Source organism: Patiria miniata, unplaced genomic scaffold (genome assembly GCF_015706575.1).
Source record: "Patiria miniata isolate m_02_andy unplaced genomic scaffold, ASM1570657v1 HiC_scaffold_20, whole genome shotgun sequence".
Lineage (NCBI taxonomy): Eukaryota > Metazoa > Echinodermata > Asteroidea > Valvatida > Asterinidae > Patiria > Patiria miniata.
The window spans coordinates 18,819,005-18,845,708 of record NW_024037059.1 but is presented as its reverse complement, the minus strand read 5'-3'; the positions used below and the strand labels follow the sequence as shown (position 1 = coordinate 18,845,708).

At 38.5% G+C, this 26,704-nt stretch overlaps 3 protein-coding genes across 4 annotated transcripts; all 3 read right to left on the bottom strand.

The window, feature by feature from the left end:
- Positions 1–326: 326 nt before the first annotated feature.
- On the bottom strand, positions 327–6,405 carry LOC119727737 (alpha-N-acetylgalactosaminidase-like). The gene is made up of 7 exons (XM_038199773.1): positions 6,218–6,405; positions 5,422–5,596; positions 4,979–5,156; positions 3,687–3,769; positions 3,168–3,329; positions 2,813–3,010; positions 327–1,845 (listed from the first exon to the last, which is right to left on the bottom strand). The coding sequence occupies exons 1-7, from the start codon at positions 6,376–6,378 to the stop codon at positions 1,540–1,542; spliced, it is 1,263 nt and encodes a 420-aa protein (XP_038055701.1). The 5' UTR covers positions 6,379–6,405; the 3' UTR covers positions 327–1,539.
- A 1,339-nt stretch (positions 6,406–7,744) lies between these two features.
- LOC119727735 (alpha-N-acetylgalactosaminidase-like) lies at positions 7,745–15,168 on the bottom strand. Of its 2 annotated transcripts, none has more exons than XM_038199770.1 (8): positions 15,031–15,168; positions 14,357–14,538; positions 13,518–13,692; positions 12,938–13,115; positions 12,577–12,659; positions 12,228–12,389; positions 11,367–11,564; positions 7,745–10,368 (listed from the first exon to the last, which is right to left on the bottom strand). In XM_038199770.1, exons 2-8 carry the CDS (start codon positions 14,512–14,514, stop codon positions 10,090–10,092), a joined length of 1,233 nt encoding a protein of 410 aa, XP_038055698.1. In that variant the 5' UTR covers positions 14,515–14,538; positions 15,031–15,168; the 3' UTR covers positions 7,745–10,089. The 2 variants fall into 2 exon arrangements, with proteins under 2 accessions (XP_038055698.1, XP_038055699.1); XM_038199771.1 differs by lacking the exon at positions 15,031–15,168 and adding an exon at positions 14,771–14,793.
- A 2,129-nt stretch (positions 15,169–17,297) lies between these two features.
- Positions 17,298–26,132, bottom strand: LOC119727733 (alpha-N-acetylgalactosaminidase-like). Its single transcript, XM_038199767.1, has 8 exons — positions 26,028–26,132; positions 24,637–24,814; positions 24,033–24,207; positions 23,685–23,862; positions 22,981–23,069; positions 21,342–21,503; positions 18,883–19,080; positions 17,298–17,722 (listed from the first exon to the last, which is right to left on the bottom strand). Exons 1-8 carry the CDS (start codon positions 26,041–26,043, stop codon positions 17,450–17,452), a joined length of 1,269 nt encoding a protein of 422 aa, XP_038055695.1. The 5' UTR covers positions 26,044–26,132; the 3' UTR covers positions 17,298–17,449.
- Between the last annotated feature and the right edge of the window lie 572 nt (positions 26,133–26,704).

The following is a 26,704-nucleotide window of genomic DNA, read 5'->3' as shown; positions in this document are numbered from 1 at the left end:
ATATCATGCTCTTAAAAAAAAAAGATATTTTTTTTTTCTCCTGACGAAAAAAAGCTACTTTGTTCCGATTTTGGGCGTCTGCAACCCGCTTCAAAGAAAGGCTTTCATTTGATTATTGTCTGTGGCAGCCAATGAAGTTTTGTGAAGGAATTCAGTAACTAAATGTTGGTGGATTTTTTTTCTTTCAATGTCTCATTAAAACGTGAATATTGTCAGGAAATACAGCAATTGAAAAAAACATCTATTTTTCAAGGTGACACTGGAATAGCACGGAGAATATCTTAATAATGGCTGGAAATTCAATTTAATCAAAATATTACAAATGATTATTCCTGTAATTGGGAGTAATGTTTATTGATTGGAAATACTAATCAGCACATTAAAACAATACTTATTTCATGGAAATGGCCCCTATGAACTGTCCTTCGGTTTTCATGACTTATGACAGAACCTCCCATGTGGACGCCATTGACTAACACTGCCCACGAGTTGTTCAGTAAAACAAAAATTGTACTTGATTTTTTTTCGGCTGGGATAGAATATTAAAATATTTCCTATCTTAACTGAAGCTTATTTTCTTTAATAAGGCCACATCCATTCCTAAAAATTTCAACACATAGAGCTACCATAAGGACAGTTTTTCTTTGCAAATATAAATGTTAATCATTATTATTATTATTAAAATAATTTGTTAAATCTGAATGAATACTTACATCTGTCTGCACTTTGAGCAAGCAAAACATAAAAAAGTATCAAATGGCTTGTAATTTATTGGCTCATTAAGAGCTTCACAAGAAAGCACATTTACTTAGTTCATTCTGTAATACAAATTTAGCTCACCGAATCTTAACTTTACCTTATTTCAGCATGTGCCTATTAATGTTTTAAATCCACAAATTTCATTGATTGTCATATGTTTCAATCGATCAATTAATCCCACTACCAAAATACACAAATAAGTTCTTTTTACTACATTTTGTTAATAACTGAATAAACGTTTTGCCACATGCCTACATGGATTGCCATTAGCCCTAACTCTAGTATTTTTGTTAGAATACTTCTCAAATCCTCCAAAATGCAAGACAATTGCACATTCCTTGAACATCTAGGATTATTAGCTTTCCCATGCCTTTTGTTTGTTCCAATATTAACACCACTCAAAATCCAAAGAAGAATGTTCAAAACCTAACCTAAGTTCAGCTCAGTGCATATTACACCCTTTGGGAAAACAGTGAAAAAAAAGTGCGCAACCTTTTGATCAGGAAACATGAGTTCATCTATAAAGCTCGATTTCCAACAATCAGTTAATTGACTGATTACTGGAAATCGCCTACATTTCTCGATTTCTTCTACATGACAGCAAGCCAGATGGAATAATTTCACGTATTGTTTTGAGAACCAGTACAATCTTCAATCCAAGTAAGCTTTTTGATAATATTTCAGTAGGTTACTTTTGGAATAAATGCAACGTACTGATCCAATCTCTGAGTCTTACATCTAATGAAGAGGTGAATGTTGGAATTCTGATAAAGAGCTGTATTAATTTTTGATGACTGATTTGTTATTGTTCCCATGGAAACCTTTCTTCACCCGTGTCTTTGGTGTTGCTTTGATCACCACAACACCGCTGGGATCAACGATAACACTCAATATTTTCTCCGGCTCAAAGAATCCCAGATCTTTCCGGGCGAACAGATCGCGTACGGAGTACCCGCTCGCGTCTGGGAAGCCGAGGGTTTTCATGGTGGTGGTGCGGTTGTGGGGCATGTCGGTTGCTCGGCTGAAAAAGACCACCGCGTAAGCGTCGCCGACGAGCTCTTTGGTCCAGATTTCAAATGAAGATTCCTATGGATATGAAAAATATTCTAAATGTCATAAGATTCGCTGTCAGAATTTTGGGGTTCTCTAGAGTAGGCAGTCAAAGAGTTGTCCACCCTGTACAAAACTACTCAATGAAAACAATGAATTTATTGACAAACTTTTAAGTATGATCTCGTTTAATGGATCATGGTGCCAGACCGTGACTTTTTTTAATTTGATGCCTTTTATACCAATTGCGAGTGAGTGTGGCCTAGTGGTTAGAGTTTGTGACTCGTGATCAGAGGGTCAGGAGTTCGAATCCATCTGCTGGCCTTATGTTGTGTCCTTGGGTATGCCACTTCACCCTAGCTTGCCTCTCTCCACCCAGGAGTAAAGGGTACCGGCATTAGCTGGGGAGTGACCTAAGATGGACTAGCATCCCATCCAAGAAGAATAGAAATATCATCAGTCGTTTCACACTACAGAAACCGGAGATAAACGTCGGCTTGACAGGTCACATTGGCTCGTAACAGACTTTACATATTCCAATTCCATGATTCTTGTAAGCGGGAAAGTTTTTTTATTTAAATTACTTGCTAACCATGAATCAGCTAAGAACTATGTCCCATCCAATAGGTTCTGATTGTATGACTTCAAAGTAACACATGACCATCTGGTTTTCCCGTATCGGCTGCGATTGTAGTAGGCAAGCGTTTGGTTAGCAACCACGTTGTGCTTGGTAACCTAGAAGGTGGACTTACGGCAAATTCTTTGTCAAATGGATTAATGGTCTCTAACCATGCTGTGTATGGTTGTCATAATCATGCCGACCCAACACTGGGTCTTGGCTCCAAGTTTTTCTCACAGTTTTTGCCTTCCATGACAGCTTTCAAGGCTTGCCAACTACCTACTGCACCCAACACTTAACGATCTTTGCCTACTAAAATGGCGACGCACACTGACTTTCCGGCCCCTGATGTAAGCCAAAACGCGATCTTGTCTCAAAACTGACCTTGTGGATGCGCTGGCCCATCTTGCCCAGCTTGTCCTGACTGACCGCTAAGATCTCGGGATTCAGGACAATGGCTTTGGCCTCGGGGTCAAGAGTTCGAAGGTCACTGGACAGGAAGATTTGAGAATTCATCATCGTCCACATGGCAAACTGGGACTGGGCTTGAGTTGTGCTCAGGGAGAAATCACCGGCTATGATCTGAAGGATAAACAAAAAATGTGAAAGTCCAAAACTGGGAAAAAAGTTCAAATCCAAACTGGATTTGAAGCAAGATATTTCCAAAAACACACAAACCAACCCCGTTATTACAAACAAACAAATATCCAGCATTATGAATCAATAAGTATTTTCTTACAAAGTCACCATCGTTAAAGCCCCCTGGTCCAGTCGCTTTGTACAGCACGGCCTGATTTTCAGCAAACCAGTCAATGATGCTTAGGACCCGATCCCAGGTATCTTGGATGTCCCCGATGTTTCGGAAGGAGTTGCAGTACTCCGCGATCTCCGTGAAGTTGGGCTGTGAGATAACACGATAAGGAGATAACAAAAAATAATGAACCAATGAATATTAAGGAGAAAATGGTCAAAGACAATGATTAACGTGAAAAGAAATTTTGGTGAATGTTTTGAAGGCCTGCAGTGTCTTAAAAATTGAAAAGCCAGATTTTGACTCTAGGGCAATTATAACAAATGCCACAAAAAATAGCTCTATATTATATTACGATGAATGAATCTGTGACTAATAAATTACACAGAATTTTGACTTATTACTTGGTAATTTAAGGTTTTCATGTAAACAGTCATTAATTATATGTCACGTCAACTTGGGTTTTACAAGTCTAGCTATCCATGAAAAAAGTGACTAAATACATACCCCACCATATGCACGTGCCCATTCACATGAGAACAAAATGGGTCTCCCACTGTGGTTGAGGGCATAGGACATGTTTATAAAACCTGCAAATTAACAAAATCAAACGGAAAAATAGAAAGGACAAAGTGTTGTTGTTAATGGTGACCCTGATGTATTTTGTGATATGGGATCTTTACTTCATTTTTTAAAGATAGCTAGTACATCATTTGCAGCTAGCCAAAAAGTAACTGACGAATTTATCGTTGAAAAGCAATACTTGGTTTAAAGATAGCAATGGCACTAAACTCCCTCTGAAATTATTCCTTCTGGCATGCTGTCATTTTGAAGAAAACAATAAAAGAAGGTCATTTCCAAAGATGCCTCTGAAGACGCACACACGCCTGCAGTTGTTATTATTCACAAGTTCAGCGCGTGACATCGCGTAGCTGCAATTGGCTGAATGAGGTGTCCCAGACGCTGATTTGGGGCACAATTTGAAACGTAACTCGGCAACTTTTGAATTGAAAACGAGATCCTAGAATATTGTGTTTCTCGGAATATGCAGCATTCACTGAGCTAAATCTTCATCAGGTTAGTTGTTAAGCACCCGTCTTTAGCTTTTGAGCACTTTTGTTACTTCAAACGAAAAAAAAAAGCACAAACGACAAATGATGTACTCTCCCTTTACGTGACACTGTAATCTACGGTGACAAAGGTCAAACAACAATCATAAAACACATTCCTTAAAAGTTGTCTTTGTTTTTCAATTTTATGTCACATGTATACAGCATGGGCAAACACAGTTCTGGCATTTTATCTGTTAAAGTGGATAGAAGGATACCATAAAAATTGATGCAAAAATTCATGTCATGGCAATAAAAAATGTATCAAGGATTTTTGTGCACCATGCATTGCTGCTGTATGCCCATGCTTGGGCCTATCATACGCCAAGAGACTATGGACTTACGCACATCACAAAAGAAAGACTGATGCGTGTATACTTCTCTATCATTTACCTCAAGCAGAGGGCCTATGGAATGCATTTTTTTTTACTGATTATCATGAGCAAAAGACCGGTTCTAAACAGTGGCTATTTCATACATAACGGCAAGTTGATACACTGCGAATTCACAAAAGTTGAGCAAATTTCTAATTTTAAATTCCATCTAATTCACTGCAAATTCGTTTCACACAAGTATGAAATACAATCACTTCCTTTTGCTACACGGCCTTATCTACTGCTCCTGCAGGAAATATATTGGCAGAGCTTGTTGTTTGAAGTTCAAACCCTCAGTCTTTTGGAAGAAACGTACCTTCTATCATTTTCTCTTTACCCAGGTTATAGCAGGTATCCATCTTGACCAAGTCTATGCCCCACTCAGCATAGGTCTGGACGTCTATGTCAATGTGGCCCGCAATGCCAGGGTATTTCTCGCAGGAATGGAGGCCCATCGATTGGTAAATTCCTAACTTCAGCCCCAGTGAATGGACCTGCGGTACAAAGTGGAGGAAAGAGTTTAAAGAAATGACAAGAATGAATTGAAAAAAAATTCAAAAAACCCAATGTGTTTTTTCCAATAGTATCAATGACTCATTCTTTAGGGGGAGGCGATAAGGGAGAGGGGGGTATAGTTCCCTGCTTGAACACTTGTCTCACGTTGCACCTAGAATGCAATTAAAAAGTCCAATTTTTTTCCTCAAAAATTATAGATGAAGCCACAGTTGGGGTATAACAACCACAAACTCAGTAACATACATAGTTAGCTAGATTCTTCAGTCCGCTAGGGAACCTCTTAGGATCCGGTTGGAGTCTTCCCTGGGCATCCCGCGCAGTGGACATCCAGCAGTCGTCCATACAGACGTACTCATAACCCGCCTCCTTGTAGCCCTCGGTAGCTATGACCTTTGCCATCTCTGCATACAGACGCTCACTGGATAGCGAGAAAATAATTTGCATTTGAATTAAAGTTCTGATATTTCCATATTCAAACGATAATTGTACAATTGTAAGTCGTCAGGTTTCAATTCATATGACCGTTGACAAAGGCATCCCAACTATAATTGGAAGACAGTTAGGATCGTCCCAACTATAGTTAGGAATTCCCCAACTTTTGTTGGGACTGTCCAAACAATAGTTGGTGCTGTCCCAACTGTAGTTGGGACCATTGCCAAAGTTGGGACCACTGCCATAGTTGGGACCACTGCCATAGTTGGGATCATTGCCATAGTTGAGACCATTGCCATAGTTGGGACCATTGCCATAGTTGGGACCATTGCCATAGTTGGGACCATTGCCAAAGTTGGGACCATTGCCATAGTTGGGACGATTGCCATAGTTCAGACCATTGCCATAGTTGGGACCATTGCCATAGTTGGGACCATTGCCATAGTTGGGACCATTGCCATAGTTGGGACCACCGCCATAGTTGGGACCACTGCCATAGTTGGGACCATTGCCATAGTTGGGGCCACTGCCATAGTTGGGACCATTGCCATAGTTGGGACCAACTGGAACACTTTTAATGACCCGGCTGGCCGGCTGGCCATGTTACCTGATGCAATTCTCGGGGTCCACGTCGCATTCAAGATTACATCGGAACCTCTCCCATGAATTCCATCCCAAGGGCGGGGTCAATGCTAGGCCATTGTGGGAGGCTTCCACCGATGCGGTGACTCCAAGCAGCAGTAACGATGCTGCTATCAGAGATTTCATCTTCAGGAAATATTAATTCATCAACAACTGATTAAAAACAAAAAACAAAAACACAACAAAACATATGTTACACACTCACACGCCAGTCATGCCAGTGTGTATTTACCTGCAATCGGGTCGAGTCCCCCTATTATCCCTCTTTTGTTTGTACTTAAACTTTTTAGGAAGACCTCCCATATGTTTTGTACATGATCGCCAAATTGGGGACCTAAGCTTCGGGAATTGGGGACCTATTATATTGTCCTCTATTCCCCTGTTGAACATGTTGAATGCAGAAACAAACTCACACACGTAATTATACTATTTTTTTGTCAGTGCAACCACTGACCATGGCAACTGAAATATATGAGAAAACAATGTACTGAGGAAAACTCTCAGTCTCAGTTTTTAAGATCCCCGTCATGTTCATTCACAGGTGTAAATTATTCAGTTCCAGGAATTTTGGGAAAATGAAAGGGCCAGTGTTTATAGCTCCATGGGCCAACTAAGAAAAAAATATTGATTTTTTTTATTTCTCAGTTTGTAAGACCATGATTTGGCTAGCCTTGATTAGCTTAAAATTTCGAATGACCGGAAAAAATGTAGGCATACTCACTTTTCAAACGATTCGACACAGATCAACAAAACATTGATACTGAATGCTTTACCAGTAATGCAGACGATTTTCTCTTCGCTTTGTTGTGCAGTGCGCCCTCTTCTGAATGTTATATTTTACGTGCACTCCTATTGGCTAAACTTGGCCGAGCCCTCTTTTTTACCCCAATCATATGAATGTTCATTAACTCGTGAGAAGCACGATCCCGTGAGCGATCACGTGAATCGCTCTTGAGTAAGGGATCAACTCATCAGTTTCATTTTCAGCCTAGAATTAGTATCTTGCTTATTTTAATGAATTAATTTCGTTTATAAATGATTCCTTCTCTTTTGACATCACTTAGAAATTGAAAAAAAATAACTCCCTTTTTAAATTCCTCATGCTGGAATTTTGTTGATTTGAATTTCAGAAAACTGAAAGAAAAATGTTTTTGCTGTGAGATTTTTTAAAAACTAATATAACATGTATATCCCATGCTCTAAAAAAAATGTTTTTTTTTTCTCCAAACGAATTTTGCAAGCATTTGTTAGATTTGTTTTAACGAAAAGAAACTCCTTTATTGCGCGAAAAGGGCTTTCACTTTCTGCACAAATAACCCAGCCGTGCAAAAGTCGAATTGTCTGGCAGCCAATTGTTCCAATTTTGTGGAGAAAGAACACAATTAACTAAATGTCAGTGGATTTTTTTTTCAATGTCTCATTCAAAATTGAATTATGTTAGGAAATATAGCAATTGAAAAAAAAAAATCTATTTATAAGAGGTGAAACTCGAAAATAGCACGGGAATACATCTTTAATTATTGAAAATTCAATAAATCAAAATATTACAAATTAAACAAAACTTTTCCCTTGAAGGTTTATTGATAAATACAAATGAGTTACAAAAGTCACTTTTTACAAAACTAACTTTTACAAACTTGAGGGTCACTCATTTTAAACAAAGTATGTCATTAGTATAACCAACAAGTACATGTACAAAAATATCAAGCTCATATGATTTGTAGGCAAATCTAAAAAAAAAAAAAATCAACACACACAGAGTTTCTATAAAATATTTTCTCAACGGCCACAAATCTTTTCTTATAAACGTCTAGTACTCTTAATATCACAATTGGATGTAAAAATACATTTGAAAAAGGAATCATATCCCAATTTCATATTGAACTTGAGCATATTGAGCAATAACATTTTAACACAAGACTAGCGATTAAGTTTTGAATGGAACCATGGAAAGACTTTTTTGAAAGACTTTTTTTTTAAAGGCAAAAAGAGGCTTTATAACACAAAAACTAAAGTAGAATCTAGAATATTTCAAAAAAATAAAATAAAGCTATTGTATAATAGCAAAAATATGTCCTACTTCCCAATCTACAAACATGAAAAGAATGTTTATATTAAATAAAAAGTAGTGAAACAAAATATAGAAACAGCACAAAATATTCTTTGAAAGACTTCTGGAAAATAAAACTTTCAATTACCTAGAATGGAATGGTTAAGTACAAAATATATTACATAACGTATATTATATAACTCAAGCAGTTTTTCTTTGGTTTCTTTGGGTTTATGGCCATTTAATTAATGGCTACCGTAAGGACAGTTACTTGCAAACCAAATTGCAAATTTGAATAAATTATGCATATTATCTGCACTTTGAGCAAGCAAAAGAAAAAAATAACACCATATGGTTTGTAATAAATTTTATACATTTTGGAAAGAACTCCATACCTGGCCATCACTTGTCACCCTGTGCACAAACCCTATGAGACTGGTCAGAAAAATTCCAAGTGTTTTCTCAGTAAATGCTTCAATATTTTTCCTGCTAAATTAGCCTTTTTTAAACATGTTATCGCTTTCTGATGGCTGATAAAAATGAGTGATGTCATTGTATGGAATTGTTTTCCTAAAATGTTTCCCTCACAAAGAACTTCACAGCAAAGCACACTTATTTAGTAAATTTTATACTACAAATTAAATTCACAAAATCTTGTTAAATTCACCTGATCTCACCATGTGCCTAATATTTAAAATTACAAAATTTTCATTGATTTTGATATACATTAGTCAATCGATCAATTAATCCCACAACCAACATACAAAAATAAGCTATATTTACTACTTTTTGTTAATAACTGAACAGAGGTATTTTTCACAAGGTTTTGCATATATAAGTGAGTAGCTTTTTATCATTACGCCTTTGCCTTTTTCCAAAATCCTTCAAAATCAACCCAAAATACAAGAAACGAATAGGCCTGAATCATCCTAACGTCACGCTTTGTTTAGATTTAAGCATTCTGATGGGAAATTGGTGGCTCTCGTCCCAACACTGCTGTCATATGAAAGCGCTGTAAGCAAACGTTGATGTCATTACGATTTAGGTGTACTGCACATGCTCTGATCTTCCACTTGTAACCCTTCCCTTACAATGGGCGACTTTTGTCAACAAGGAACTACCCCCATGCTGCTTACCAGAGGTGACTTAAGTCGAGCAGGAAACCACACACAGAACACCCTCAACACAGATTTATTCACTGCTTTTCAGAAATATGGCATGCTGGTATGTTTTGCTGCCCATACATCAACCATATACTAGCTGTAAGAGTGTTTTCAGATCATTCTGATGGTGCAGTTTATTCACTGTTTTACCATTGCAAAAATGTTATAAGAAAAGTGCTTCAGAAGTATCCACGCACAATTTGAGGTATGGAGTGCCATTTGGTCATGTGGTGAAATGGCTTGCAGTTTGATAACTGCGGCCAAGTCAACAAACAGGCATAACATTCTTATATTTGCTGCTATGGCCTTGTTTTTTACAACACATAAAAGAGTGAAGTTCAAGGAACAGACGTTACACACAACAAGTTTGATTTTAATCACTCCTTGGCAGTGAAAATCTGGGTTGAAAAAGTGAGTTTTTAACTTGTGGTCTATTTTTCATCCTGTAGTGATTTCCGCATGACTGAGCAAACAATATTGTTCTGGGGAGAGCCAAGTCAATAAGCAAAGAGGCAATGAAAGGGTTAAGATCCATCTTGCCAATCTAACAGTACCTATTGGCTCAATCCTACGAAATCTTCCAACTCACACGATGGATTTTAAAGGATCATGGAGGGGTAAGGGTTAATAAACTCGGACAAATTTCTTGATTGGTTTTGGTGTGGCCTTTATCATGACCACCCCACCGGGGTTGACTGAGACAGACAAGGGGTCCGTTGGACCAAACACTCCCAGGTCCTTGTGCAGGAACAGATCGCGCACAGTGTAGGTGGTGTTGCTGCCGAAGCCCAAGTACTCCATGGTGGTCGTGAAGTTCATAGGCATGTTTCGGGCCCGTCTCAGAATGACGGCAGCGTAGCATCCCTGGTCTAGCTCCTTGGTCCACGCCTGAAACTGGTTTTTCTGGAGAAAAAAAATTGGAAGCGGGAAAAATCCCTCATGAGAATTATGCCTTTTGCTTGCATCAAAATTGTTCTGCAAACCGAAATACTTGGCTACTGCTGAGTAACACAAGCATCTATGGGCTCTGTGCGCCAACAAAAGAGGGTGCCCTTTTACCTAGCAATGACGTCCCATGGGCGGGACACATACATTTCGCACCGTTCCTTGTGTGTGACTCACATAAACCAGGGGATTTCCACTATGTACACGCAGTGGCCGCGCTTCGCAGCAAAATATTGTAGTCAGGCAAGATGGCGTCGGTCGGTCACCCCCAACTGTACTTTCTTTGCCGGTGAGGGGGTACTTGTAAATGGGGCGGATAGGTGGGTGCAGATTTTTTTACATATGCTTATCTACAGCTCCCAGAACCTAAGTTCTTCAAACTCAATGGTTCTTGAGTCTGGAATGCTGATTGGCAACACATTATCACTAACCGATGAAAACCGACGTCACTCCGCCCCGATCTACAGAAAATGGATTCAGCCACATGTATTAGTGCTGGCCATAGGTAAATAATCCAGGCGCATCCAAGACAACAGTTTCACTTACTAACGTTATTGAAAATGAAACTTGATAATAGTCTTACTGAGAAATAATGCATTTCTCAATATCTCAATTTCTCAATGATGCATTTCTCAATAAAATGTATCAAGTACGAAAAGAGTAGGGTTCTATGCATTCCATCATAAACTAAGGCTTCTCACAGACCATTACATGGCTGTAATTTTCTGTTATAAGAAAAAAAATTCAGTGTTATACAACTTTATTTGGAGCTGATTCTCAGATATTTGAATAAATCTTTGGAACATTTCCGAAGAAGTTTAGGAGAGAATTTGAAGATTATAGCTCCTTGACACCAACTTTTAAGCAGAATCTGTAGTGATTGCACACGCAGAGAAATTCCATATGAAATTTGGATATTCTACTATCGAATGAAACCCAATCTTATTTGCTCTTACATTGTAAAACCTCTTGCCAAGTTTGCCCAGTTTGTCCTGATTGACAGCGATGACTTCATGGTTCAGGAGAATCTCTTTCATCTGGGGATCCATCTTGCGCAGGTCGCTTGACATGATCAGTTGCGACGACATGATGGACCACAGCGCCATTTGAGCCTGCGCCTGGGCGAAGCTCAGTTGGAAGTCTCCGACTACCAACTACGAGATGAAAAATGCCAAATTATTCATCAACTACAAGATTAAATACGTAACTTTTCATCAACTACAAGACAAATTCAAACTGATCATTGAATGCATTGTAAAACTATTTAGAGTCGGTGTCATGGTATCAACAATTCTTTTTAAGTTTACACGGTTAAGAATTATAAAAAGAACTCATTGGAGAGAGCAAATCACTTGTGGTAAATGACTTTTTGAAAATAGATAAGAAATATGGCAAAACATTTTACCATCAAGTAAAAAAATTAGGGGGAAAAAAAGGAACAATGATTCTTCAAAACTATCCTGCGATCTAAATATAGAATTTTTGTACTTTGACTTTCCTAGTGTTATTCATAACCACAATTGAAACATCAACCTCAGAATCTGTTTGGATGAGAAAGTGAAAGAAAAGTCCAAGCTAATACAGGTCTCTCTCAAAGACGGTTATCTCTGTAGGAGAACTGCAACCGCATATTTTACGCAATCAAGCATGCATGCGCAGTGTTGAAAATGTTTCAAACACGCTGGCTTGTTGCTCGAAATGTGTTCAAAATACGATGCCGATGCACGTTATGCAAGTTGACGCTCAAAATGCCGATGCACATGGCTGGTCTGTAGGAAATGACGTCATTTGAGAGAGACCTATTTCTCATTACGTACAAAATCCATGTCAATGAATGAGCCGGGCCCGTTGACCAAGTAGAACTCATCTTGTTTGGAGACGTACCAATCCAACACTTGGAGCATTTGCTCCCACGAGTCTTGGATGTCTATGTAATTCCTCATGGTGTTGCAATGGGCAGCAATGTCAGTGTAATTTGGCTGGGTACAAGAATTAAAAAAATGAATTACTGCACACATGCATGAGCTTCAAAAGATCCAATTTCTTTCAGTGCCAAAGTCGTACATGTACGAGATATCAAGAAATATTAAAGGCTTAAAGATCTTTCACAAGTGGGTGTTATATTCTAAAACCAGAAATCTTAAAAAAAAACGATTAACTACTCACATTTGGTTGATAAACTCCCCACTCACACGAAAAGACAAATGGACGCCCGGTGGCGTTGAGAGCCAGAGTCATGTTTTTGTACCCTAGAAAAAAAAAAGACATATATATACAATTATTTTGGTTGACAAAAACCAGTAATAAAAGAGTATAACTTTTCCAATGTTCAAATTGCATGTTGTATTTGATGGACGAGTTTAAGTACGTTAAATAGTAAAATTGACGTTGTTGACGCTTAGATTTTTCTCTGCCAAAAAAACAAAAAAACACTCTCAATCAAATTTTGTTTTAAAGTGTAAAATGTTCAGAGTTTATTTTGTAATAAATTGATGAACATACTAAGAGGGAAATATTTTTCTTATACCCTCGGGGAACAACTTAGGGCCCAGACGGTGACACCCATCCATCTTGACATAGTCCACGCCCCACTCAGCATACGTCTTGGCGTCGGTCTCAATGTGACCCCAGATGCCAGGGTAGCCGTCGCAGGTCTCGGTGCCCATGTCCTGGTAAACACCGAGCTTCAATCCTTTGGCATGGACCTGTTAAAAATCAAGATGCTGGGTATAAGTTACTTTTAGGACTCGTCTGTGTTTTTGAACTCACCTCAAGTAACAGCTCTGGCGAAGGCCATTTTCTTTCTGATCCATGTCTCTGAAGGATTTATTTTAAAAGGAAAGTAAAGTCTGAGAACCATTTGGTTGACAAATGACGCATGCGCAGCAGCCCGCTTCCATAAACATAACAACAGCGAAAAACCAGCGGGGTCCTAAAAGTAACTAATACCATAAAGCGCATCCAAATTACTTGGCTAAGTTGGCCATGATGGCCAGCAATAACGTATGTACCTATGGAAGCGAACGATTGAACTTCCCAAAGATATGTGAGTTATTGCTGCCAGTAATAAAATTACTCATAAGGAGCTTGTTGATGCAGATTCTTACATAATCTGCCAAGTTCTTGATCCCACTGGGGAACCTCTGGGGGTCAGCCTGCAAAAGCCCCTGTGCATCCCTTTCCTTAGACATCCAGCAATCGTCCAAGTTGATGTACTCATAACCAGCATCCTTGTAACCCCCCACTGCTACAATGTCGGCCATCTGGATGAAAAGCTCCTCCCTGAAAAAATGAAATAAAATAATCAAGTACCTCTGTTTAACAGATATTAGTTCGGACAAAAAAATATCAACTGGTGCAGGATTTGAACATGAAACTTCCATACTCTACCAACTGAGCTACCACTGCAGCCCTATGACGGTGGCCACCAAAATTGTCAACAGCCTTGTTCAAGGTAATAAATATGTTTGGTGCTTAGGCCTATATAGTGCTTTCTGAAGTCTCAAAGCACTTTACAATTATTATTACCACTGTTCAACAGGCCATGGGACCAATTTTCTGCAGCTGACATCAGTGCATTCTGGTCTCCACCTTCACAGGTACCCATTTACACTCCTGGGTGGAGAGAGGCAATTGTAGTAAGGTGTCTTGCCCAAGGACATAAGCACCACAGTCCCTGTCAGGATTTGAACCCACATACCATAGTACATGGGTCAAACACCGTTACCATTGGACACCATCGTTCTAGTGTACTCTGAAGTTTTAAAACTCCAAGTGAAAAATATGTTAAAACATATAAGCTAGATGAAATGTTTACCAGCATTTTTGAAAAATCGTAAATTGTCAACTACAAATTCCCGTCCAGCTTGAACAAGAGCCTTGTTTTCTTTTTCGGTACTGGCACTATTATTTTTTATTAAACTATACAAGCTTTTCTTTTCTGTACCTGATGCAATTATCCGGGTCGTTAACACAGTCCACATTACAGCGGAATCTCTCCCACGGATTCCATCCCATAGGAGGGGTCCGTGCCAAACCGTTGTCCAAACTATACACAGCTGGCATCACCAGGGAAACACTCACAAGCAGAAGTATGGTCCTCATTGTTTCAATCCAATGACTGTAGGCCTATTAATATTTATAAAAACAAATAAATAAGAACACAAGGTTTTAAATTAATCAGTCAAAATTCAAATAAATCACAGGCTTATCAGTCACATTGCCTGAACCTCGAGCCGGAAAGATTCCAATATCTGGCCATCACTAATTTTTCCCCTTCAGTGACCTATCAGCCATCAGAAAGTGATAATATGTCTTTAAAAAAAGTCAAATTTAGTACTATAGTAGGGAAAATATTTACTGAGCTAGCTGAGAAAACACTGTGCAGAAAATTTCAGACCAGTCTAAATCGTAGCCGTAGGGTTTGTGCACAGAGTGACAAGTGATCTAGATAGGGCCCATGGGCATCTTTCCCAAACATTTACTTTCACTTTCAGTCACGATTTCCGTTTTGGAAGATGCAAATCTCGCCTCAGCTTTCTGCAGATGCATATTCCTCAGCCCAATTTTTGTAAGTTACTAATACTAGGCCCTAATATTTAAAATTACAATCATACAAACCTATCAAAAGTTGCATGTGCGCCCACTTCCCACGAGACGGTGTGGCATATGATGTATTATAGATCTAGACTCTGACTGCGATCGATAAAGACGGTGTTGCCTACTAAACTATTTCGCGGCGGGTGGAGTAGTTTTGCAGGTTGTTTTTGGAGGTCAACATTTTGCATGGAACCAGATCAAGACTGACCACGTGTTGGATCACGTGATCGGCTTTTGTTGTATCATGTGATAACGCCGCAGAGATGTTTTTGGGTCATATAATTATTAGATGCTGTTTTTTATATTGTTAATAAAACATTTTTAAATTTTGAAAAAAAACCTTCGTAATTCTTTCAATTAATAGTGTTTTGACATCAATATGGAATCTATCACACACGTACATGACAAAACGGCAATAAAGAACAACCAATATTGATGTTTCTCCACATCTTTATTCCCTTTAACGTGTGTTGATGGCACATCGGTTCTAAAGAGTTAGAAAAGTTATTTTTACATCTGTGGTTTTTAAAACCGTCCACTGCCATCTCGGCAGGGATTTCATTTAAATTCTCACTTCAGTTTAATTTTTGCATTGCTAGTTTAACTGGCAACATAATAGCAAGCTTTAAAATGTGAATTTATCTCCATCAGCATTTATTTAGAGTTTCACAATTTCCATCATGATTTCAAGTAATACATTAACAAGCTGTATACAATGACGATAGCTTACAAACTGAAGAAAAGATCAATTATAGAAATGATTGAAATACAAATCTTAATACAATACAAAACTCTGAAAGACTTCTGATCTCTGTTAACTTTAAATTTAACAAAATGACAATTTTAACGCTAAAACTTCCTTCTAAATTGGCCTGTAAATGTAATTGACAAAAAAACCTTACATCTATAGATAAAACCATTACAAATCCGTAAACTACCATAACGTATATCACATATTTTTTTTTACTAATACATCTATTCGTTTTACTTCTGTTATCGGAGTATTCCTTTCATTTGAGATGTTCATATAATTATGTATAATTAAAGTTCAACAAAGGCTTATAAATACACATATGAAAATGATTTCATCAGGCAAAATACACAAACATGGCTGAAAAAATATGCACAAATGTGATGTCAGATTATAACAACTACAAATGTACTTGAAAGATACATTATATGTCTCTTTCTGCATAAGAAATATCAGTGGCCATTGTTATCGACTTTATTCACGAGATTTATGATCGTTTTTTTTCCCCTGAATTTTTAGTGATTTTTATCGCGCGATAATGTCGCGTATTTATATACACGCACAAATCAATGGGCGCTTTTACATTTACGCGACAAAATCGTGCGACTTATCACGCTAATTTCAAAAATCATGCAACATATCGCGCATTTGTTGCACGTGTGCAACATCGCCATGCAACGTGTGACAAAATCAAATATGTGTAAATAAGACTTGTAAACTGTTGAATCGGATGGTGCCAGACTATTTATGTGTTCCAAGCCCCACTTTCATTTTTTTTTTTTAATGTGGCTTCATTAGCATATAATTATTCACAAATTTAAAATTATTCATCAGAGCAGCCTGGTATTAATTTGTAATAACTTTATTCCATTACTTTTGTTTCTATTTGCAAGTTCCAAAAATGAAAATGTTACCTCGCTTTCAATTTAATATGGCCGACTCATGAATAAAGCCTATGGAAAAAAACTCTTCCCATGTAAAATGGTATGGATGTAATCCGCTAGAACAACACAGTTGTAATCAAAACAGTTTGCAAGCATAGAGCTACATTAAATTACTAGAGCGCTAACTCTTTATACTTGCGCACGGAGACGCTTTGAAGCCGCTCTGGGCACAGACATTTTGAATTTATGTGCGTGTTTGTAGAACACAATCAAAATAGATGGATTGAATTACAAAAGTGTACTCTAAATGCAACGCGCAAGAAGAAGATATGCAAACAACTTAAGAGCGTCATGACAGCTTCAAAAACGTCACGGCGAAAAGCATCTGCAGCGGAGGGTCGCGCACACGTTGCACTGTTTGGATAGAGCAAAATGAAACGCTCATTTGCTGATCATGTGTTTTGGGTTTGGGCGTATCGGCTTCCATGACGCACCGATAAGGAATACAAACGCAGATATGCAAATAGCCGTACAAAAGCCGTACAAAATTTCGAATTTCCATAGGTTTGTGCACAAACATGGATCCGCCCATTTACTTTGTACATCGAGTTAGCGCCCTAGTAATTTAATATAGCTCTATGGTTGCAAGTCAATCGCAAGTCAATCGCAAGTCAATCACAAGTCAATCACAAGTCAATCACAAGTCAATCACAAGTCAATCACAAGTCCTCCAGTCCCAAGTCAACTCACAAGCTATTTTAATGAGCTGTGACATCGTTAACTAGTGACTGAAGAAATTACAATGCTAATAGACTTTAAAACCTTTCTTCTTGCTTGGTACTGCCTTAAACATCCTGACCCCGCTCGGGTTGACTTTGAGGCTCAGTGGCTTGTCCTTCACGAAAGTCCCCAGATCTTTGTGGTTGATCACGTCACGGACCGCATACGGCAGCTTGGGGTATCCCAACATCGTCATGGTTACCGTGAAGTTGTGCGGCATGTCGGTGGCCTTGCTAAAAATGACCGCAGCAAAGCAGTCGTTGTCCAGCTCTTTGGCCCATACCTCATAGGGGGATTTCTGTGAAAAAAAAAGAACTGGCGCTAGTGTGGGACAGACAACAGTAGCAGTTTGCTCTCAGAGACGTTTTCATAATTTTGGAATAGCATTTGTTTTATAGTGAAGAACCTCACTTCTTAGTGATAATAGGTCTATAGTGAAGAACCTCACTTCTTTGTGATAATAGGTCTATAGTGAAGAACCTCACTTCTTTGTGATAATAGGTCTACAGTGAAGAACCTCACTTTTTAGTGATAATAGGTCTATAGTGAAGAACCTCACTTCTTTGTGATAATAGGTCTATAGTGAAGAACCTCACTTCTTTGTGATAATAGGTCTACAGTGAAGAACCTCACTTCTTTGTGATAATAGGTCCTATAGTGAAGAACCTCACTTCTTTGTGACAATAGGTCTACAGTGAAGAACCTCACTTCTTAGTGATAATAGGTCTATAGTGAAGAACCTCACTTCTTAGTGATAATAGGTCTATAGTGAAGAACCTCACTTCTTTGTGATAATAGGTCCTATAGTGAAGAACCTCACTTCTTAGTGATAATAGGTCTATAGTGAAGAACCTCACTTCTTAGTGATAATAGGTCTATAGTGAAGAACCTCACTTCTTAGTGATAATAGGTCTATAGTGAAGAACCTCACTCCTTAGTAATAGGTCTATAGTGAAGAACCTCACTTCTTAGTGATAATAGGTCACTGGCTTATGTTTTGTGTCCTTGAGCAAGATACTTCACCCTTAGCTGCCTCTCTCCCATCCAGGAGTATAATTAGGTTCCAGAATTAACTTGGAAGCGATTCAAACAAAAGTCATTCAGTCACAGGTCGAAACAATTTTACACTGAGCTCAGTCAAAGATAAACATCAAAATCCTGGTATGAAAAGGGCCCAGGCCTTTAAAGGGAAAATCGCCTCATGAGGTGATTTCCAACGATCAGCCAATTGACTGATTTTTGGAAATACAGAGTGCTACTGATGAAATTGTGTTTTGGGATCAAAGGTTGTGCATGGTTTTCCACTGTTTTCTCAAAAAAAGTGTAATATCCACTGAGCTGAAATTTCAACAGGTTAGGTTTTGAGCAATCTTCTTTGGATTTGGAGTGGTGTTATTATTGGAGACGAACAAAATGCATGGCTGAGGCTATTATTGGTTTGGGACAGACTTGACTTACACTGTAAATCATGAGGCCCATCTTGCCCAGTTTGTCCTGATTGATGGCGATGACCTCACGGTTCAGGAGAATCTCCTTCATCTTGGGATCCATCTTGCGCAGGTCGCTGGACATGAGGAGGGCCGACGACATGATGGACCAGAGCGCGAACTGCGACTGGGCTTGCTCAAAGCTCAGTGCAAAGTCTCCGACTACGATCTGTTGGAATGAAAGAATATCACAAGGCACTGTTATGATTTTATGGTTATTAACATGCAAGTGTCAGCAATATAAGAACAAAGGCAATCTAATCTTGAAAGGATTATCTGTAAACATCTCATTAATCACATGTATAGAGGGGGATAATCTCACCTACACAACACGGTTTCTTGCCTAAAAGATCTTGCGTTACTCAATTGACAACTCTTTATCATAGCTGGGCCAATGCTCTTGATGTTTCAAAACCGCCCCGCATTGATGCTATATTTCTTGATTGGTCAAAAGCTTTTGATCGTGTGAGTCACAAAGTTCTTTTGAATAAATTACATAAATACGGTATTTGTGGCTCAATGTTGCACTGGTTTAAGTCTTATCTTTCAAACAGATTGCAACGGGTTCAGTTTATGGGTTCATCATCTGACTGGGCTGCAGTTCATTCTGGCGTGCCACAGGGTGCTGTTCTTGCACCTATTCTTTTCAATATCTTTGCTTTTGATTTACCATTTTGCATTCAATCTAATCTCCGTCAGTATGCAGATGACACTGTCTTGTACAGAGTCATTCAAAATCAAGAGGATGAAGTGGCACTCCAGGATGACCTGCAGCACATAAACACTTGGTGTAATCTAAACTGTATGACTTTAAACCCAAATAAGTGTAAATTGATGACTGTGACCAGGTCTAGAAACCCTGCTAAACCACTGTTTAAATTTGCTGAAAACACTTTGGAAAATGTGGATAGTTACAAATACTTGGGTGTTATTATCTCCAGGGACTTAAGCTGGAAAACACATGTTAATAAAGTCACTTCCAAAGCCACTAGACTCAACGGATTTATTGGTAGAGTAGTTAAAACTAGAAACCCTAACATTCTGACTTCACTTTATCGCTCAATTAGCAGACCCATACTTGAATACGCAGCTCCAGTCTGGTGCCCTGTTCTTTCGACTCAGCAAAAAACGCTAGAGAAGGTACAGAGGCGATTCACCCGTTTTTGTTTGGGTCTGCCGAGAAGGGTTTTAATTGATTCTGTAAATGAAATTGAATATTCAGACAGGTGTGTCAAGCTGGGTCTGCCTCTTTTAATCAACAGGGTTCATTTCCTTTCAATTACGTTTGTTATTAAATGTTTATATAATAAATTTGATGTTAACACTGACACTCTAATTCCCATTAATTGTAGACATATCGAATCTGTTAAATTTGTCCATCATCGGGCTCGTTCCAATGCTGCCCATCATTCTCTTTTTCACAGATTCCCTAGATTATGGGATGAACTACCGGCCTGCATTAAAGATACAATTATCCATAGTTTATCCTCCTTTACAAATTCTCTCAGAAATCATTTATTAGTCCCTGGCCAGGAGGTCCCCTTGACCAAAACAGTTTAAATTTCTAGTTGCCCTGCCCATTCAAATACCTTGCTGCTTGGGTTTTTTTTTCTCAATTTTATAGTGCCTTTTGCATTATAATTCACTCGAATCTCTCTTTTACCGAATCTGTATTTTTTAATGCCCATTTGTGCTTTTAAAGTTTTAACTGCTTGTATAGTTCTATATTCTTATACTGTAAGCCATGTTTTAATAATGTCCATTTGTAATGTCCTTTTGTATTGTCTCTTCTTAAATTGTGGCATCAGGAGATTAACTCGATAGTAATTTAGTTTACTTTTTTAAAATCCATCAGGGGTGCTACTTTTTTTCTCTCTTTTCTGTTCTCTCTCCTAACTGTATGTGCATGTTTTTATTTTCTTTACTGTTCTTATTGTCTGTACTTGAATTTTTACCTGTGAAATTAATAAATGAAATGAAATGAAATGAAAATCTTAATAATTCCGAAACTGCCTAAGATATTAAAACAATCCCTCTCTGGCTGGCAAATTCAACAAAGTCACTCCAGTAGTGAAATTAATCAAGCGACTGTTTTTAAAGGTTACGTAACTCCAATCCCTGTTTACTCAAAGCAGGATTGACTGGCTGTGACTGTTTATGTAACTTGATACAGCTATGCTTTGACTGCAAGGGACTGCGAAGCCAGCCATACCTGTAACCTGTTACTTGTTTGTGTCTGTTGACTGAATTTGACTCGTCACATTTTTTACAAGAAATGTAATCTGATTGTTGGTGACTAGCTGTATTAAAAAGGCATGGAAAGGAACAGGGTTGATATCTTGACTGTGACTGCTCAGACAGCAGGAAGGTTCAGGCAGCGTTTAGACGAGACAAATTCAGGCGGCAGCATCTTTCTTTTGCTTTACTTACAAAGTCCATATCAATGAAGTTGCCGGGCCCGTTAACCTGTGACATGACCTGTTGTTCCCAAGTGTACCAGTTCAGAATGTTGATAACCTGGTCCCAGGAGTCTTGCACGTCGTTGTACTGTCGCATGCTGTTGCAGTGCAGTGCGATGTCCGTGTAATTTGGCTGTGTAAATGAATGACTACATTAGAGTACATATGACTCAGTTTAACTCTCTGAGTGGGAAGTCAATATTCAGAGCAATATGTAAAACCGTTTCAAACGCTGCAGCTAAGTTTCAGGTGAAGGGATGTGGAGTGTTAAAGTAATTGTGTCACACAGACAGTCACTGCACTAAACAAGTCAGGTGTGTTTACAAACACAAATGCCCCGCAACCGTGACTGTTCCTATGACATAACACCACTCTTTTAACATCAACTTACATGTACATGTACCTTGGTCACATGGAACGTTCATTGACAGCATTAGTGTCTTCTGTAGGTTTTATATGAATTAATCCCTAATCCCTATGATCTCAGGATAAATACAAGATTTCTATTGTTTTAGCCACTGTGACCTTGACCCTTGACCTTTCGACCCCCAATGCGATAGGCCTATTTGGATTACCAAGAACGATCCACAAACCAAATTTGAAGTTCACATGTAAAGTATTTCTCAAGTTATCGTGCTGACAAAATTTCTTTTGTTTTAGCCACTGTGACCTTGACCCTTGACCTTTTGGCCCCAAATGCAATAGGCTTCCTAGGATTGCCAAGAACAATCCACAAACCAAATTTGAAGTTCATATGTAAAGTATATCTCAAGTTATCACGCTGACAAAATTTCTTTTGTTTTAGCCACTGTGACCTTGACCCTTGACCTTTTGGCCCCAAATGCAATAGGCTTCCTAGGATTGCCAAGAACAATTCACAAACCAAATTTGAAGTTCATATGTAAAGTATTTCTCAAGTTATCGTGCTGACAAAATTTCTTTTGTTTTAGCCACTGTGACCTTGACCCTTGACCTTTTGGCCCCAAATGCAAAAGGCTTCTTAGGATTGCCAAGGACAATCCACAAACCAAATTTGAAGTTCATATGTAAAGTATTTCTCAAGTTATCGCGCTGACAAAATTTCTATTGTTTCAGCCACTGTGACCTTGACTCTTGACCTTTCGGCCCCAAATGCAAAAGGCTTCTTAGGATTACCAAGAGCAATACACAAACCAAATTTGAAGTTCATATGTTAAGTATTTCTCAAGTTATCGCGCTGACAAGATTTGTCCGGACACACACACACACCCACCCACACACCCACCCACACACCCACCCACGGAAGGACAAGGCGGAAACAGTATGCCCCTTCGGCTTCGCCGCGGGGCATAAAAAAAGTGTAAAAGACTTGGAGGGTTAATCCTTGCCATTCAAGATCCTCCAAACCCTACCAAGAGATGTTGAAAGATGTTGAATGAATGAGGTAATATGTAATTTAATAAAAACTTTGTTGACAAGACTGACTAAAACTGAAATTTACAAGGTTCTGTTGCTCCTTTTTCTAGAAAAAAATCTTTTTTCCGTACAAATCCTTTTTCTGGAAAAATCCTTTTTTTGAATAATCCATTTTCAGTCAAACTTTTCAGGTTTTTGTAATTACATATACTTACATTGTGTGCTCTCATGTCGAAACCCCACTCACATGAAAAGACAATTGGACGCTTTGTCTCGTTCAGAGCACGAGTCATATTGACAAAACCTGAACAAAATATCGAAACAAAGATAGCCATTACAATTTCGGAAGACGTCATAACCAACACATTGCAGACAAGATAAAGAAGTTGACTTGCATGCAAACTTTAGATGTTTTGTATAAATTTGTTTTAGTTGACTGAACATGTTGCTCACGAGTCAATCACATGTCTATCACATGTCAATCATAGGTCAGTCTTATGCCAATCACATGTAAATCATATGTCAACCACATGTCAATCTTAAGTCAATCACATGCCAATCATATCAGTAACAAGACAATCATGTCAATCGTAAGTCAATCACAAGTCAAACACATGTCAATCACAAGTCAATCACATGTCAAGCATAAGTCAGTCATATGCCAGTCACATGTAAATCATGTCAACCACATGTGAATCTTATGTCAATCACATGTCATTCATAAGTCAATCACAAGTTGTTTACAAGTCACCAGTCTAAAGTCACCTGTTACTCGTGATCAGTCTTGTGAGTTGTCTTATGAATGACTTGTGATTTTACTTGTGTCCAAACTCTGTCTTGTCAGGTATTACAGTGAGGTGTCCGACAGCCAGCAAAATGTTTCAGAATTTTTTCAAAACAACCGAAGCTTATCTATTACCTTCTCCAAACAAGGTAGGGCCCAAGTTGTGACAGCCATCCATCTTGACATAGTCCACGCCCCACTCAGCATACGTCTTGGCGTCGGTCTCAATGTGACCCCAGATGCCAGGGTAGCCATCGCAGGTCTCGGTGCCCATGTCTTGGTACAAGCCAAACTTCAGTCCTTTGGAATGGACCTGTTGAAAGCGATTGAAAGAATCACCGAGACCCAACAACCAAACGAGCAGCTATCAACTTTCTCTGGCATCTCGTACATTGCAATCTAGGCACAAGCAGAGACACACTCAGCTTCAGCCTCTTTTCATCTATGAATGCTGAGATGTGTTGAGGAAAAACGGGTTCTTACATAGTCAGCCAGTGCCTTGATGCCGCTGGGGAACCTCTGAGGGTCTGGCTGCAGAATGCCCTGTGCATCCCTTTGCTTGGACATCCAGCAGTCGTCCATGTTGATGAACTCGTAGCCGGCATCTTTGTAGCCTTCGCTTGCCACGATGTCAGCCATTTCCATGAAAAGCTCCTCCCTGCATTAGTGGTAATGGGTAAATATTGGATACTAGCTGTAATCAACATTTGTACTTGAAAACATTCGGCTCAGTGCGTGACATCGTGTAGCTACAACCAGTTGAATGAGAACGTGTCCCGGACACTGATTTCAGGCATAAATCAAAGCATGACTCTGCAACTTTTGAATTGAAAATCGAGATCTTAGAATATTGTTTTCTCTAAATATTCAACAATCACTGAGCTAAAACTTCATCAAATTAGTTGTTGAGCACTCATCTTTCGATTTGAGCATTTTTGTTGCTTCAAACAAAAAAATGCACAAACGACAAATGATCTACCCTACCTTTAACTTCTACATTTTCGAGCTTTGATTTCCTTGATCTTTGTCCAAAAATCAGGGAATTTCAGATCTATATTAAAATTCTACATTGTTTTGTTTTCCATACCTGATACAATTTTCTGGGTCATTAACGCAGTCCACAGTACAGCGGAATCTCACCCACGGATTCCATCCCATAGGAGGTGTCCGTGCCAAACCATTGTCTAAACTATACACAGCTGACACAGCCAGGGATACACTGATGAACAGCAGTATAGTCCTCATTGTTTCCGTCTGGTGAATATCTGCAAACTAAATTAACAGAACAAAAATAAAGCCACTTCAGCGGTTGTGTACAAAGTCTATGGAGAGTCAAGAATATTTTCAGATTTATTCACCAGGGATACACTGATGAACAGCAGTATGGTCCTAATTGTTTCAATCCGATGACTGAAGGCCTATTATTTATAGTGTATAAAAACAAATAAATAAGAAACACAAGCACTGACAAGGTTTTAAATTAATCAGTCAAAATAAATCACACTTCTTAGGCTTATCACATTGCCTGAACCTCGAGAGAAAGATTCCCATATCTGGCCATCACTAATTTTTCCCTTCAGTGACCTATCAGCCATCAGAAAGTGATAATTAATATGTCTTAAAAAGTCCAATTTAACAGGGAAAATATTTACTGAGCTAGCTGAGAAAACACTTTGAAATTTTCAGACCAGTCTATACTAGTCCGTCGGAGCTGTAGGGTTACAAGACCGTAGACGTATCTAGATATGGGCATCTTTCCCAAATGAATTATATTTTGGCAGTGGACATTTTGCCGGAGACGGCAAACCTTTAGTAAACGTTAGTTTGCCGGATATGCACTGAACATGCTGAAAATGCGCAGTTACTGTTTTTTTGTACTTAAACATTTTCCGGTGACAAATTTTAGTCTGGGTCCATGCCAATATTATTGTTGTAACCTCGTATTCATTTTATAATTTCGGACTTTATTTCCCTTTAAAAAAAAAATTCTCCAGAGCCACAAATCTGAAAAAGAAACTGTAAGTGTAATACTCTGCAATAAAATGTTTGAGACATAACAATGTTAGAATAATAAAAGAAGAATATTCTTATTTATTTGGGGATGGGAAAAAAACCCTTAAAAATGTAGCGGGGATTGGGATCGAACTCGAGTCATCCCGCTCACTAGAGCTTTTGCTTAACCACTACACCAAACGTGCTACACAACTTTTGGTGGGAATTTAATACATCTTATAATTCAGCCCTATCTTAAAGAGTACAGCGCCCTCTGTTGATATGGATTGCCGCCGGCAAGCCTTTAGTAAACGTTAGTTTGCCGTCATTACCTCCGGCAAAATATCCACTATCTTATATTTTCGGTTTCACGATTTCCGTTTTGGAAGATGCAAATCTCGCCTCAGCTTTCTGCAGATGGATATTCCTCAGCCCAATTTTTGTAAATTACTAGGCCCTAATATTAAAAATTACAATCATACAAACCTATCAAAAGTTGCATGTGCGCCCACTTCCCACGAGACGGTGTAGCATTTATTATTCGCGGCGGGTGGAGTAGTTAACGATCAAGACTGACCACGTGTTGGATCACGTGATCCGCTTTTGTTGTATCATGTGATAACGCCGCAGAGATGTTCTTGGGTCATATAATTATTAGATGCTGTTTTTTATATTTTTAATAAAACATTTTTAAGTTTTGAAAAGACTTTCGTAATTCTTTCAATTAATAGTGTTTTGACATCAATATAAAATCTATCACACACGTACATGACAAAACTGGTAATAAAGAACAACCAATATTGATGTTTCTCCACATCTTTATTCCCTTTAACGTGTGTTGATGGCACATCGGTACTAAAGAGTTAGAAAAGTTATTTTTACATACATGTTTTTTTTTTAAACCGTCCACTGCCATCTCGGCAGGGATTTCATTTAAATTCTCATTTCAGTTTAATTTTTGCATTGCTAGTTTAACTGGCAACATAATAGCAAGCTTTAAAATGTGAATTTATCTCCATCAGAATTTACTTAAAGTTTGAAAATTTCCATCCATTATCTCAGGTAATGCATATAAACAAGCTGTAGACAATGACGATAGCTTACAAACTGAAGAAAAGATCAATTATAGAAATGATTGAAATACAAATCTTAATACAGTACAA